At 38.7% G+C, this 16284-nt stretch overlaps 1 protein-coding gene across 1 annotated transcript in view; it reads left to right on the top strand.

Annotated features, from left to right (window-relative positions):
* CACNA2D3 (calcium voltage-gated channel auxiliary subunit alpha2delta 3) overlaps positions 1 to 16284 on the top strand; it is an 871226-nt gene that overhangs the window by 819671 nt on the left and 35271 nt on the right. Inside the window, exon 35 of the mRNA XM_069561584.1 lies at positions 453 to 564. Coding sequence (XP_069417685.1) covers positions 453 to 564 — 112 coding nt within the window. The remainder of the gene's footprint in view (positions 1 to 452; positions 565 to 16284) is intronic.

Genomic DNA, 16284 nt, shown 5'->3' with positions numbered 1-16284 from the left:
GACATTATGTATTTTACTATTCCATATTTCAATTTTGTTTTTGTAATAAAACCATGCAATTGTATTATGACCTTTATCTCACCCTAAATAATATGGTGTAGCTTATATTTTATACATTTATTCGGACGTATATGTGTGTGTTTTTTTGTTGCTAAGGTCACGTAAGTCTGAGGCCAGAGACCCAGTGAGTGATGTTGCACCAGAAAGTAGAATTCTTGAGATACATAAATGATAGTTGATCACGCCAACAGAACTGCTTGAGGAATTATAGCTTATAGAGTTGCTTGGCAGATGAAATCACTTGACTAATTAGAAAATAATGCATTATGCTGTGCCTAGAAAAATCACAGAGCAGCAGGAGCGGAACTGCGTTCTGAGTTACTGTGGGCTGCCAGTCACAACAAAGCCAGTGCCTTGTATTCTTTATCTTTTTTTTCCCCTTATCCCTACAGCCCAGAAATTGAAACAGACCCTGGAGCCTTGTGACACTGAATATCCAGCGTTCGTCTCTGAGCGCACCATCAAGGAAACCTCAGGGAACATTGCTTGTGAAGACTGCTCCAAGTAAGCGCCCCTCCCCCTACCCCCCGCCTCTTTCTGTTTGGTAGAGACCTTTCCCAGATGGGCTGGTGCGGCTGCCATGCCCAGGATTACGATGAGAGCTGGAAACATGGCTGCCCTCTTGTGTGAGGAGCTATTTTCATCAGCTTGGAAGGAGCACCACTTGGCTTCGTTAGAGGGATCGTTTAGAGTTTGGGAAGCATTCAAATGTATGAAAATACATCCTAGAATATAAGAGATTTTAGCCCAGTTTGTAGATGGTTGGAAGAAGTCCTAATTGGTTTTTTATCCCAATTAACAGTTGGCAATTTGTTTCACCAATTGGGGGAAGTTTCTCAGATGTTTTTATTGAAGGCACCAAGCCTTCAGGATTCACCCAAGTCTGACATATTGGGAATTATTTCTTGGTGGCTTAATATGAGTGTCCCTGATTATTAATGAAGTTAGACCTCTTTCACTGGTTTTATTGATCATTTGGAGTCTCTGGCTTCTTCTCTCCTGTTGGCAGTTCTCTCTTGGGTGGTGGGTCTATTCTTACTGACTTGGACATTCTTTTTGTGTTTCAGATATGATTTCTTTGCACTTCTGTGCTTTGTATGTGTCTTCTTATTCCTTGGTCTGTCTTTTCACTTTTTATCGACATCTGTAGATGCATATAAGTTTTCTTTTGCTTTTATTTTCATGTGGTCAAATTTATTATTTTCTTCCTTGATTTGTGCATTTTGTGCCTTGTTTCAGAAACTAGTCTCTACCCTAATGCAATACATATATTCTCATATATTTTTATTCTGAACACATTAAAAAATTGCCTTTCACACTTAGAACTTTAATGCCTCTGGAATTTATTTGTGTGAGTTTCATGATTTAGAGGTCTAATTTTATCCTTTTCCATATAGTTGGCCTGTTAACCAGAACTTTCTATTTGGTATTTTTTTATTTTCCAATAGATTTATTATGACACCTGTGTTATAGGCTGGGTTCCCATCTATGTGCAGCTCTCCTTTTAGGTTTTATGGCTTATGTGTCAACACCATATCTCTTTAATTATTATAGCTTTGTAATGTGACTTGATAGCCGGGAGGAAAAAAATCTCTTTCTCTTATTCTTCTTTTAAGTCCGTCTAACTGTTTTTGCCTCTTAACTCTTCTATATTAATTTTAGAGCCAGCTAATTAATTTTGATGAATTATGCTAGGGTTTTGATTACTATAAGTTATAAATTAATTTGTAGATAACTGCGGTTTTTATGATATTAGACCTTACCACTTATAAGCTAAATATCCCTGTTTATTTACATGCTTCTCAATACAGTTTTATAATGTTATGTTAGATTTATACCTAAACAGCTTATGAGATTTTGCTTTCAGAAATGGCATATATTTAATACTATATTATCTGATTGGTAATTGCTAACATATGAGACTCTCACTGATTTCTATACATTATATATCCTGCGCTCAGCTGCTAACTGCCCTTTTAGATCTAATAGTCTGTGTATGGATTCTTTTGGACTTTTCCTCATACATATGAATATCATTTGTAGAACTTTTCCTTTCTAATCTCCACGCTTGTTGTTTTATTGCGCTGGACTTCTGATACTTTGGTGGATAGAAGCCGTGAGAGTAGACAACTGTGTATTATTTCTCATCAAAAGAATCACTTCTGATAATTCTATGTTAAGTATGATGTTTGCTATTGGGCTTTTAAATTGTAGGAAAATATAAATAATATGAAATTTACCATTGTAGCTATTTTGAGTATATAATTCAAGGGCATCAAGCATCTTCCCAGTGTTGTGCAACCTTAATTATTATCCATCTTCTAAATTGCTATGAGATTTTGGTAACCATTTATTAGGTTAAAGGAAGCCTCTTCAAGTGTACTTGTTGCTCTGGTTGTTACTGGATGAACTTGAGTGGATGATAAAATGTATGAAAAAAAATTTTTTGCATCATCACTAAAATAATTTCGATTATTATATTATGTGTTTCACCAGTATAATTTTTAGAAAATGTAAATCATGAGCTATATCATATATATCCTAAATGTCTCTAATAGTAGGTGGGTTATATAATGTGAAACATACTTGCTTTTGCAGGATTGACTTTCATTGTTTGATTACAAAATTGTTTGAGGACAAAATTCATATTACTAGATTCATTTGCTCATACTATATTGTGGACATTTGCATCTGTGTTCATGAAGAAGAGTGGTCTGTACTTTTCCTTCCTTCATTTGACTTTGCTCTCAAGGTCATTTTATTGTCACAAATTTACTTGAAGAGTCTATCTTCTTCCTCTAATATCTTTAACATTTTGTGTAAGATTAAATTATCTGCCTGTTGTAGATTTAGTAAAACCCATAAAACTATCAGTGATTAATGGGTTTGTGCTTATTTGTTTGTTTTTGTGCGAGTACATTTTCAGTCACTCTGTTAGTTTCTCTAATGGTTACATGGTATCTCTTTGGAATTTCCATTTCTTTTTTAGATGATTTTGGTGATTATATTTCTCAGAAAACCGCCTATTGCATCTTACTCTTAAAGTTTATTGCATGCATTTATAAATAGTGTCTTATACATGTCACCTTATTTGTGATATTCCCCTTTTAAATCACTCTCAGTCTCCCCGTCTCCTTCCCTCGGTTCCTCCTGTGTTTCCTCCTCTCCTCTCTCCCTCCGTCTCCACACTGGCACAGATATGTCTGTTTGTTTTTCTTTCCAAAGAATCATCATTGAGTTCGCTTCATTCTCTCTGTTTCTTTGACTTTCTGTTTCATTTATTTTGCTTCTTCAGTGTATTGTTATCTTCTATGTTTTGGGGACTTACTCTTTTTTTTTTAACCATTTTGTGTTTGATGCTTAACTTTTTCAGTCATTTGTATGTAAACATACATATATATGTATATACATACAATATATATATGATTTCTCTCTATATTCCAGCTTATCTTTGTAAATTTAATATAGTTTCATTGTTATTCAGCTCTCACAGTTTTCTAACTTTCACTTTTTTTTTTGACCTGCAAATTTTTAAATAGTGTTTTAAGATTTCCTAGTCTATGGGTTTTGAGGCTTTTTTTTATTATTGATATCTAACTAAATGACAGTGTTGTCAGTATAACAAATGTGTTTTAATTTGTGTGGAGATTTGCTTTGTATTCTAGTATTTGTCTCTCTGGTTTTAAAAGCAAGTTTTATTCTCCAAAAGCTGAATGTAGAGATTAATATGTAGCCATCGGATCAGGTGTGTTTATTGTGTTTCAAACTTCTTTTCTTGGTCTATTTTAGATGTCAAGCTCTCACCAGGCTTATGTATTTTTCCATTTTTTCATGTCATTCACTTTGTTTTGCTTTCTATATTGTGAAGCTATGTTACCATGAAAATTTCTGTTCAAGAGTGGTATAGCTTCCTAATAAACCATTCCTTTTATCTTTTGTGTAATAACCCTCTTTATATGGAAGTGCTTTATGCTTTAATGCCTCTTTTGTTTGCTAATAGCATAGAATTAGGACTTCTTCTTTAGATAATGTTTCCTAGGCACATTTACCCCACACACATACATTTTCGACTTTCTGTCATGATCCATTACAATTATAAATAGAATGTAGCTGGATTTAAAATTTTATTATCTCTATTATTGACAGATTTAATCTTAAAATTTACTGTGCTTACCAGTAAGTTTGGATGCATTTCTATTATCATTTTATGTTTTTTTCTTCCCCATGTTTTTTTCTTTTCTTTTTTCTTTCTTTTTTGCCACCTATTATATTCAGTTTTCTCCATTCCCTTTTTCCCCTTTTTAGTATACTAGTGTATTCCAGTAAAGTATACATTCTGTTTCAGTTGGTAAGGATCTCTTCCTTCCAGGAAGATCTGTTCCTGCAGAACAAACAAAGCCTTAGGACCTTTGACTTGGATTATATCTCATCTCTTTCATGTAGTATTTTCTAACAATTTAGTTTTACTGTGTTCTTAACCTACCAAATATATTATTATTATTATCGCTGCCTATAGTAAATGAGATGCTTACTACTTTGTTTACTTACCATTGCCTTTTTTTAAAACCATTGTTTTTGGTTCTATGGTATATTGGAAATTGTTTTCAAGAATGATCTGGGAGTGACAAATTATCTCATTCTTTATTTAAATTCTTATTTTATATGTACCCTACAGTGATAGTTTAACTTCACACTATCTAAATTGATATTTTAAAAATCCTGTTCCATTGTCTTATGACTTTTAGTTTTACATCTTTATAAGTAGTCTGGCTTTTCATTCCTCTCTGATGATTTTTAAAGTGTGTCTCTTTAATGTTCTGGTGTATCACTGAAGTGTATTTAGATTTAAATGTATTTCTGTTTGTGTGCTTTATTCTATATAATTTCCTTAAGCATATTACAGTTCACTAATTTTCTTTTGATTATGTCTGGTCTGCTGCTTAAAGAGTCCACTGAGATTTTTTTTTTTAAGTATTGCATTTTTGAAAAAAAATCAAGTATAGTTGATTTACAATTATAGTTGATTTACAATTTTATATTATTTTCAGGTGTGCAGAGAATCCATTGTGATCTTAATAAAGTTTTTGTTTGTTTGTTTGTTTCTAGAAGTTTTATTTGCTGTTACTAAAATCTGTGTTTTTTTACATAGAACCTTAATCTTAAGTTTCTACACACAATAGTAAAGGCCTTTTAAGATTATTTTAATAGTTAACTTTCTGAGGGTACCAATCCTGTTTCTTGTGTCTGATTTCTTTCCTGGTTGATCATTTCTCATGTGTTTTGTCATTTCTGACTGTGAACTTATCTTTACTATTTATTATTTTTGTGAGAGGAGATTAGAACCTGGGTTTCTTCTCATACTAGACTTACACTTGGGCTTTGATTGTGTGTCCTGTTAGTATTGACTGCCTGGGAATAATTGTTATGTAAGTTTTTATATTTAGGAGTCCCTGCATTGTATAACTAGAATAAATATTTTTCCTAAGTAGCATGTAGTTTAGCCTTAAAGTTTTCTCACACTAATATTCTTTATCCCATTGAGAGTCCTGGACAGCAGCAGATTACCAGGATTTTACACTTAGCCTATAAATGTGCAAGTTCTTTTGCATTTAAACACACTTATTTTATTATTTCATCCAGCATCTCTAAGTGTTTAGAACAGAACAGCTTCTATCTTTGCCCAGTGCACCATCTTATAGTCCACTGTAGCAGCTGAGGACTTTAGAACCATCACAGGAAAGCACTGAAGTACAGTGGCTTAGTGCAAAGCCTATGGAATCAGAGGGTTCAGAGTGTGAGTCCTAATGTCATGAACTGAAAATTGTGTGACCTTGAGTAAAAACCAAAACTCTCTAAAACTCAGCTTCTTCCTGGGTGTTTTGGGGGATAATCATAGTGAGCATAGCATTGGATTTTTGTAAGATATAAGTGGGAAAATTTATGCTGTGAATTTACATAATGCTTGGAAGAGAGTAAGTACTCAATATACAGCTACACTTAACTGAAAGTAAAAGTCACTCAATCGTGTCTGACTCTTTGCGACCCCATGGTCTATACAGTCCATGGAATTCTCCAGGTCAGAACACTGAAATGGGTAGCCTATCCCTTCTCCAGCAGATCTTCCCAACCCAGGAATTGAACCAGAGTCTCCTGCATTGCAGGCGGATTCTTTACCAGCTGAGCTACCAGGGAAGCCCATGGCCACACTTAACACAAGTATAATAACATACCAACTTAGTATAAAAAATTTTTAACCTCCAGAAAGCATTCTGTTGAAATGTGAATGTGCCTTTTCATAGTCTGCCATCAATTCACTTGTATAGAATTCCCGGGAGAAAGAGGTCTCTCAGGTGACCAGTTCATGTATAACTGAAGTACTGTTGCCTATTCACGGCTTTGTGGCTGTGTCAAGTGACTCTATCGGTTTTATAATACTCATGAAACCTTTTGAGCAGAGCGGCATCATCTCTCCAGTCATCATGACTACAAACTCCATGAGGTGGCCAGTATCTCTTAGCAGATGATAGATGATCATACTTAGTGGAGTAAGTTAACTTTCTCAGTTCCATTCTAAGTGAGAAAGCAAATAGAACCAAGATGGACAACTGCTAGGGCAATCAGTATTTTTCCTTGTTGACTGACAGTTAGAAACCAAAGAGATGAATGCTGCTTGATGAAAACAAAGATTTCAAGCTAAACAGAAGACCACCTTTCATTCACTGGGAGGTAAATGTGTTCTTGCTACATCCTGGAATCTGTGGAGGGTGCTTTATGGAAGTCAAGGATGGATAAGATAATGAAGTAGATGCGGAGGTATTGACACCTCCCATGACTAGTCTGTTCCACAGTGTAAATTCCACACTTGCAAGAGTGTGGGTTGAAAACTCACAGGAGGTTGGGAAGTTGAGAAGGCCATGTACAATTTGCTGGCAGCAGTGAAAAGATAAGATTTTGCTTTCAAAGCTTTATTTCAAGGCCATTGCCCAGCAGCTCTGTCAAAAACTATGGAGGCGAAAAACAGTTAAGGTTCTGGGGTCTGAGTGAGGAGAGAAACAGGGACTTGTGCTTTTCCTTTTTTTAAAAAAAAATTGATTATTTTTTATGTATTTGACATGCAGCAGGATTCTTGGTTGCAGCACTCGGGAGCTTCAGTATTCACTGTGGCATGGGGATCTTTTATTAATAGCTGGGGCATGTGGGCTGAGTTGTGGCATGTGGGATCTAGTTTCCCAGCCAGGGATGGAACCTAGGCACCCTGTATTGGGTGTCTTACCCACTGGCTAACCAAGGAAGTCCCTTTTCTTTCTTTTTAACCAAAAATTTATTAACATAGAGCAAATTCAGAAAAGTGTACAAACCATAATTTTGCCGGTTGATTAGTTTTCTCACAAAGGGGACACATGTACGTAACCAGCACTCAGGCTAAGAAGTGAAAGAACATTACCAGCCTCACAGGAGGTCCTCCACCTCTCCCTTTCTGAGCACAGCCTCCTCTTACCATTTGATAACCCCTTTCTAGATTTCTAACATCGTAGATTGGTTTTGCCTGTTTCTAATGTCCAGTTGGTTGTTATTATTCAGTCGCTCAATCGTGTCCGACTCTTTGTAACCCCATGGAGTGCAGCACACAGGCTTCCCTGTCCTTCACCATCTCCTGGAGCTTGCTCAAACTCATGTCCATTGAGTTGGTGATGCCGTCCAACCATCTCATCCTCTGTCTTCCCCTTCTTCTCCTGCCTTCAATCTTCCCCACCATCGGGGTCTATTCCAGTGAGTCGGCTCCTTACATCACGTGGTGAAAGGATTGAAGCTTCAGCTTCAGCATCAGTCCTTCCAGTGAATATTCAGGGTTGATTTCCTTTAGGATTGACTAGTTTGATCTTGCTGTCAAGGGACTCTCTAATTTGTGAAATGACAATTTAGTTTTGAAAATATGAGAGCTGATACATAAATTACCTTAAAGGAGGTGTCTCAGAAATTTGCCTGGGGGGCGGAAAATAGAACTTTAGGAAAAGAAACTAAAACTAGCTTAGAACTTCAGTGAACATTTCTTGATTGTGTGTTATATCCTAGACACTGGGCTACACTGTGCAGAGTTAGCAATGAATGAGGCACACGATTCCTTCCTCATGGAGCTTACAGAGAAGTAACTAGGCAGTGTCAGCCCTCCATGCTTCATGCCAGGATTAGAGAGTCAATTTCACACAGCAGCATGGAAGGGAGGCTTGGAGTGGTCAATAGAGCCTTCCCCGGGACTTCCCTCATGGTCCAGTGGTTAGAAATCTGGCTTGCAGTGCGTTGGATGCAAGTTTGATCCCTGGTAAAAGAAGAAAGATCCCATATGTCACAGAACAACTAAGCCCACGTGCCGCAACTAGTGGGTCCATGCGCTGCAACAGAAAGATCCCATGTGCCACGGCTAAGGCCCCAGCAGAGCCAAATAAATACGCATTTTTTTTAAAAGAGAGCTACCTGAAGAAAGCATAGAATTGAAAAGAGAGAGAGAGAGAGAGAGGCTTCCTGGATAAAAGTAGCATCTAATGTAAGAATGCCAAGTGCAGAGGAGTTAGCAAGTAGGAGTATCCAGACAGGTGGACGAGACTCGTGGAGACAAGAAAATTTGTGGTTTGTTCAACAAATTTTTACAAGGGAAGCTGGGACACAGAGGTAAAGGTGAGAAGAGAGGAGAGAGGAGGCAAATAAGGCCCAAGTCATGTGGCCCCTTTGACCCTGTCACAGAGTACTAGTCCTTTAAGGACTTCTGCTGCTACCCTGACACCAGTGTGGACTAACACAGAAGTTTTAAGGAAGGGAGGAAAAATGATCAGATTTCAGATGATGGGAGAAATGACAATAACGGTGACAGTAGGCTAACCTTGGAAGCAGAAACTTCTGATTCAGGCAGGCCATTTGCTGCACCTCTGAATGTAGCCCCCCCAGCACACACACACACACAGCCTGGTCCTCATCAAGCCGCCTCAGCTGTTTCTTCCTCTTCATTCTCCCCCTCCTCTTTTTGGGGATTAGAAATTAACAAATTGGCTGGGGTGACTAGTTGAATGAAAAGTCAATTCATGGCTGGCTGTTTTTTTTTTTTTTCCTAATCCAAAAATTTTTGTGAGGCTTTGTTACAAATTTTTGATATGATGCTTTTATCACATCAAAATAGATTCATAAAATAGTCTCACTGACAGCTTTTGAAGGATTAAGTCTTTTATTTTTGTTTTTGCATGCCCTCATTCTCTCTGTCTTTCCTTGTTCCATTTTATGAAGTAAAATTTATTAGAAGTGTATGTATTTATTAAAGAATGAAGATAGCATTTTGCATTTTGTATGAGCTTTGTATTCTTGAAATGCAGTATGTCAATGATGGAAACACTGTTATTTGGCTTTTGTTGATGGTCCCTTTGTGACAGCAGATAGACTTTTCAGTACAGTGGCCAATAGGTTTGGTGGCAAACAGGCAGCTGAATTTGCCCATCTGCTTTACATTCTATGCGTGTAGAAATTTGTCAACTTTTGCCTTGGAAAGAATGAGCTTTTGCAGGATGAGTTCTCTAAAATAGTTACTAATTTTTGACTAGCTTCGTAGGTAACTTCAGGTCAGCGGCAGTGACATTCAAAAATAACACAATTCTACAGCATTTGGCGACGAGTAAGTTGGAAACTGAGTTTGGTGAAAATTACAGTATTTCAAAAATTACGCACTAAGATCTTTTTCAAAGAAAAACATCTCGCCTCCCGCAGTGGAACATACAAAGCTGTGTCCATTACAAACCATTTTCAAGGCAGCGATTACTTTCCTCCACAAGCAATGGCAAACCATAGAGCAACCAGAGCACTGTGCGCTTCCCACGGGAACGCGCTTCATGCGGCGGTCTGCTGGCGGCTGTCGCTAACTATCTTCAGATTTTCAGGCATCAGATAACCCTGGTGTCTACACATCTTGGTAAAACTCAGGAAACCATGTCAGGTGGTTCTAGCCATATTACAAAAGTGTTTTTTGGTCTCCAACAGTGTTTGAAGACTGGCTGCTCCCAGCTCAGTCTCTGTGTCCTGTTTCCAGAAGCCCTTGTTGGTTTTATATGGAAAAACCATCAAGAGGTGACTCAGTTGCTCTAAATAGAAACCATCACATTGGCAACTCCAAAAGTGGACATTTATCTGTCTATAGCATAGACAGATATATTTTAATAGAGGGACAGTATGCAATGTTTAAAAAAGGATTTTCAAAAATATAGGGTTTATTAAGAATGCAGGAGCCTAAAAGAAAATAAGAATTTACATAAGAATGTCATTAGGGTTGGTGGTTTGGCTACTTTAACCAATAATTTTCGTCATTCAATATCCCACTGATTATTAAATTAATCTGTTATTCAAACAGCAACCTAAAACAACTCAACCCATATTTTCTGGGCATTTGTGACTGTCAACAAGCTTAACAAAATTGAATATCTAAAAGAATGTGATGTTTTAACTATTTTCCAGTACATTGCTGTTTTTCTTGATACCCCCTCATCCTTTGATGAGAAAGGGATCCACAAAGGTTCCCTTGGAATGGGAATCAATTGCTGAGTTAAATATTTTAACAATTTAAAAAATAATCAGAATGAAATTAAACATGTGTCACATATTTAATGCCGGAACTTTAAAACTCTTGTCACATTTCAGTGCTGGCAAGATATTACTTTCTAAGGCAAATTAGATTTTTATATTGTTGTTTTGTGTGTCTGTCCTTTTTTGGGGGTAGTATTACTCACTGCTTTTCATAAGAATTATGTTGCCATCAGTTTCACTTTCGGATCTGCACACAAGTTTTGCTCATCTTCCTGGAAGCCCCAAAAGCTGTGGCTACACTTTTCTTCTCTCATCACTTCTCCCCATGAGCCTTTCATTTATCCGCTAAACTGAAAGAAAGTAATTGGTCTCGAAGCTGTGTTGACATGTTTCATGGGCTACAGTTCAGAGAACCATAGTTCAGGGATTCCATTTTCCTACAAACGAATCCAATTTCCTGTTGAGGTCTTAGGCTGGGTGGGCGATTTACCGCAAATTCTTCAGACTGTTCTCAGCGAATGCCCTGCAGGTGTTGTTACCAAGTGGGTCTTCTGGAAACAACCCGTAAAACGCGCCCACTGCGCAAGGGGGACCTGGTGTCTTCCTGGAGTAAAGACTGAGAGAACAGATTCTGGGACTGGGCTATCATCTGGGCTGCGGCACTTAAGCATGCAAAGATTTTAACCAGTAAGTATTGTAGGTTTCAGTCCACTCATCTCTGAAAGGGCTGTGATACCTGCCTCACAGGATCTGTATGTGGGATAAAAAAAGAAAAAATTGTAGCCCCCATATTTATCGCAGTGCCCAGCCCAGAGTAAATGCTTCATAAATGGGAGATATTTTTATAGCACACCCATCTGTGTTGACAGCATTATAGGAAAGCCACAGAACTCCAGTCAGTCCCCTCTTCCAGATTTCTTAGCCTGGAAGGTAAAACTAATGGTTTCAATCAGGAAAAGTTGTTGATGAGGTTTTTTTTTTGCTCCAATGAGACAGTCCTAGATAAAGTAGATCTTGGAATTTTGCCACTTCTTGGATCTACTTGAGCTCTTGGTTCATAAAAAATTTGGAATTCTGAATTAGGGACTACACATATCCAGTAGTGATCAGATACTTCATTACACAAATTAGATACAGACTTTGCCAGTGGGAGTACATTAGTGTCATGAATAATATAATTTGTAGGCGTTAAAATGTAACAGTTTTTAACCACTTAATTTGTAAGCATACACTAATTTGTTGAAATATTTTTGTATCTCCTGCTTTATAGATTCTTGCCAAACTACTGTACTCAATCTTGTTTTAAATGTGTAAATAAATGTGATTCAATTTCCCATGAAATAATCATCGACCCTTTTAAGCAGGCTTTAATTCAATTCCAAACAAGACAACTTTCCTACTCTACAGTGAAATTAACACCAAGGGTCAAGTTCTTTCCTTTGAAGACTGAGGGTTATGCACTTTATTTTTCTCCAGGTTTTCTCTTGGTATCACTTACTCACTTAGATCTCACCATGTTGGCTGGCAATGTGCAGAGCATATATCACCAAAATCAAAATAGTTCCTCTGTCTTTGAGTTTTACAGTGTCAAGTCCATGCATCTCAGAAGGTGGTATATTGGAATAACTCCTGGATTCTAAAAGGATGTGATTCTTTCCATCACCAAATACTTAAAATAGGGCTCTATCAAGTCTAAGTTTTTCACCAGTGTGTCATGTAATGTTGATGACCTGCCACTCATCCTTTAATAAAGAGCTACCTTCTTTTCATATTATGGTATGGAGCTAGGCTTGAATCATTTAATATTAGCTCTTAGAGTGAACAGTTGGGTTGCTAAATACATCTTGGCTTTAAAATTTTAAAGGGAGGAGGGAGAAGTAAATGCTTATCTTGATAGCTTTATTTTGAATTGTTGAAATATTGCCAGAAGAGGAAAATGTGATCCCAAAACATTAGAATAATTGGGATTAAAACCTCTGATTGATTTTGGTACCAATTCTTCTGAGTCTCAATTCAGTAAAACACTTTACTGGAGACAGGACTTCTGATTCTCTTTCTCAAATACTTAAAGAGTGAAAAGTGCCCTATTTCCAAAAGCAATGATGATTACAACTTTTAGAGGTTCCAGATAGAACGGCCATTGTTGTGTAGATGTTACTATCTTTACTTGCCCTTTGATAAGCCATGTTTGGAGAGGTTTTAGTACAGGAAATGTTGTAAATTACTGTTTTCCCTCAAGAGTCCATGATGCAAAATGAGAGGGGCACATGTCTGTAATGACTAGGCAGGTCTCTACCTGACATGAATTAGTCTCACAACAATTTCCCATTTGTACGTTTCTTAATGTGTGGGAAAGCTGGGTGGGAGCACATGTAAGTTTGTCTGGGCTCACAGCACAGTGAGGCTTTCCTCTTCCATGCCGGAGGGTAGGAGACCGGCAGAGCCAAAGAATATTTTTAGAATGTTTATTTGCATGCGGAATGGAGGAGTGCAGAGCTGTGTCCACACTGTTGACGTTTGCGATCGGCCTTTCTGCGGTACATTGTCTCCATCCTGATGGCTGTTTGTGCTGTGACGCCCACCTCCCCTACCTCAAAGGGCTGTCTGTGTTCTTCCCTTGGGCTTCCCAGTGCTGCACCTGAAGTGGCTTAGCAAGTTGCCAAAACCCTATAGATGTGTGTTTATTAACTCTCCAGCTTGCCCTCCATTTGTTTAGCTTGGAAAGAGTTTATATATTCCTGTGGGTATTAAAAACCCATCTGATGTATTAAAGGAGCTCAAAGGATCGAAGAAGAAATGCTGCTTGAAATGCAGCTTATTGAATGTAGACATAAAACTTCTAGACACAAATCACTTTTTCAAGAGACATATTGTACACTCAAGAAGGAAATTCATTTTTTAATTATCAGCTTTTCTTTGGGACTTGGATTATCTCTTTTTCCTCAGGTGACCTCCACTCCCCTCGTTTTAGGATTGCTTATGATTTTGACAAGACCCCTTGGCGACATAAGGTGAAGAAAGGCATTCACCTCAATACAGTTTTCATGCCTAAGAGGAGGTCACCCAACAACCTTAGCAAACACAGCATCCCCTGGCGTCGTTGTGCATTTGAAAGAAAATGGGTGGAGAGGGTACAAGATGTGGCTAAGAATCACTCATGATCCATAGTTATTGGAGGTATAAGTGATCAAAGTCTGAAGGAAGTGGGAGAAATTCTCAGGCTATAAGCATTACTTAAGTCTGAATTTGGAAATAAGGAGTTCATGATCTGAGCCACAGTCAGCTCCTGGTCTTGTTTCTGTTGACTGTATAGAGCTTCTCCATCTTTGGCTGCAAAGAATATAATCAGTCTGATTTCAGTGTTGACCATCTGGTGATGTCCATGTGTAGAGTCTTCTCTTGTGTTGTTGGAAGAGGGTGTTGGCTATGACCAGTGAGTTCTCTTGGCAAAACTCTATTAGCCTTTGCCCTGCTTCATTCCGCATTCCAAGGCCAAATTTGCCTGTTACTCCAGGTGTTTCTTGACTTCCTACTTTTGCATTCCAGTCCCCTATAATGAAAAGGACATCTTTTTTAGGTGTTAGTTCTAAAAGGTCTTGTAGATCTTCATAGAACCGTTCAACTTCAGCTTCTTCAGTGTTACTGGTTGGGGCATAGACTTGGATTACTGTGATATTGAATGGTTTGCCTTGGAAACGAACAGAGATCATTCTGTCGTTTTTGAGATTGCATCCAAGTACTGCATTTCAGACTCTTTTGTTGACCATGATGGCTACTCCATTTCTTCTGAGGGATTCCTGCCCGCAGTAGTAGATATAATGGTCATCTGAGTTAAATTCACCCATTCTAGTCCATTTTAGTTCGCTGATTCCTAGAATGTCAACGTTCACTCTTGCCATCTCTTGTTTGACCACTTCCAATTTGCCTTGATTCATGGACCTGACATTCCAGGTTCCTGTGCAATATTGCTCTTTACAGCATTGGACCTTGCTTCTATCACCAGTCACATCCAGAGCTGGGTATTGTTTTTGCTTTGGCTCCATCCCTTCATTCTTTCTAGAGTTATTTCTCCACTGATTTCCAGTAGCATGTTGGGCACCTACTGACGTGGGGAGTTCCTCTTTCAGTATCCTATCATTTTGCCTTTTCATACTGTTCATGGGGTTCTCAAGGCAAGAATACTGAAGTGGTTTGCCATTCCCTTCTCCAGTGGACCACATTCTGTCAGACCTCTCCATCAGGACCCACCTGTCTTGGGTTGCCCCATGGGCATGGCTTAGTTTCATTGAGTTAGACAAGGCTGTGGTCCTAGTGTGATAAGATTGACTAGTTTTCTGTGAATATGGTTTCAGTGTGTCTGCCCTCTGATGCCCACTTGCAACATCTACCATCTTACTTGGGTTTCTCTTACCTTGGGTGTGGGGGTATCTCTTCACGGCTGCTCCAGCAAAGCACAGCCGCTGCTCCTTACCTTAGATGAAGGGTATCTCCTCACCACCGCCCTTCCTGACCTTCAAGGTGGGATAGCTCCTCTAGGCCCTCCTGTGCCTGCGCAGCCACCACTCCTTGGACATGGGGTTGCTCCTCCTGGCCTCTGCCCCTGGCCTTCACGCCTGCCCTCGGGTGTGGGGTGGCTCCTCTCAGCTGTTCCTGCGCCATAGCAGCCTGGCACCCTAGGCCACTGCCCCTGACCTTGGACATGGGGTAACTCCTCTTGGCCACTGCCCTTCGGGCATGGGGTCCTCCCAGCTTCTGCCCCTGACCTTGGACGTGGGGTAGCTCCTCTCGGCTGCACTTAGTGCGCCGTCGCCTGCACTGGTCATAGCAAACACCCTCTTCCAACAGCACAAGAGAAGACTCTACACATGGACATAACCAGATGGTCAACACCAACATCAGATTGATTATATTCTTTGCAGCCAAAGATGGAGAAGCTCTATACAATCAACAAAAAGAAGACCAGGAGCTGACTGTGGCTCAGATCATGAACTCCTTATTACCAAATTCAGACTTAAATTGAAGAAAGTAGGGAAAACCGATAGACCATTCAGGTATGACCTAAATGAAATCCCTTATGATTATACAGTGGAAGTGAGAAATAGATTTAAGGGCCTAGATTTGATAGATAGAGTGCCTGATGAACTATGGACAGAGGTTCGTGACATTGTATAGGAGACAGGGATCAAGACCATCCCCATGGAAAAGAAATGCAAAAAAGCAAAATGGCTGTCTGGGGAGGCCTTACAAATAGCTGTGAAAAGAAGAGAGGTGAAAAGCAAAGGAGAAAAGGAAAGATATAAGCATCAGAATGCAGAGTTCCAAAGAATAGCAAGAAGAGATAAGAAAGCTTTCTTCAGTGATCAATGCAAAGAAATAGAGGAAAACAACAGAATGGGAAAGACTAGAGATCTCTTCAAGAAAATTAGAGATACCAAGGGAACATTTCATGCAAAGATGGGGTTGATAAAGGATAGAAATGGTATGGACCTAACAGAAGCAGAAGATATTAAGAAGAGGTGGCAAGATACACAGGACTGTACAAAAAAGATCTTCACGACCCGGATAATCACGATGGTGTGATCACTCATCAAGAGCCAGACATCCTGGAATGTGAAGTCAAATGGGCCTTAGAAAGCATCACTACGAACAAAGCTAGTGGAAGTGATG

The sequence above is a fragment of the Ovis canadensis genome, chromosome 19 (genome assembly GCF_042477335.2).
Source record: "Ovis canadensis isolate MfBH-ARS-UI-01 breed Bighorn chromosome 19, ARS-UI_OviCan_v2, whole genome shotgun sequence".
NCBI classification, from domain to species: domain Eukaryota; kingdom Metazoa; phylum Chordata; class Mammalia; order Artiodactyla; family Bovidae; genus Ovis; species Ovis canadensis.
The sequence above is the reverse complement of the archived record's forward strand: the minus strand, read 5'-3'. Positions and strand labels throughout refer to the sequence as shown.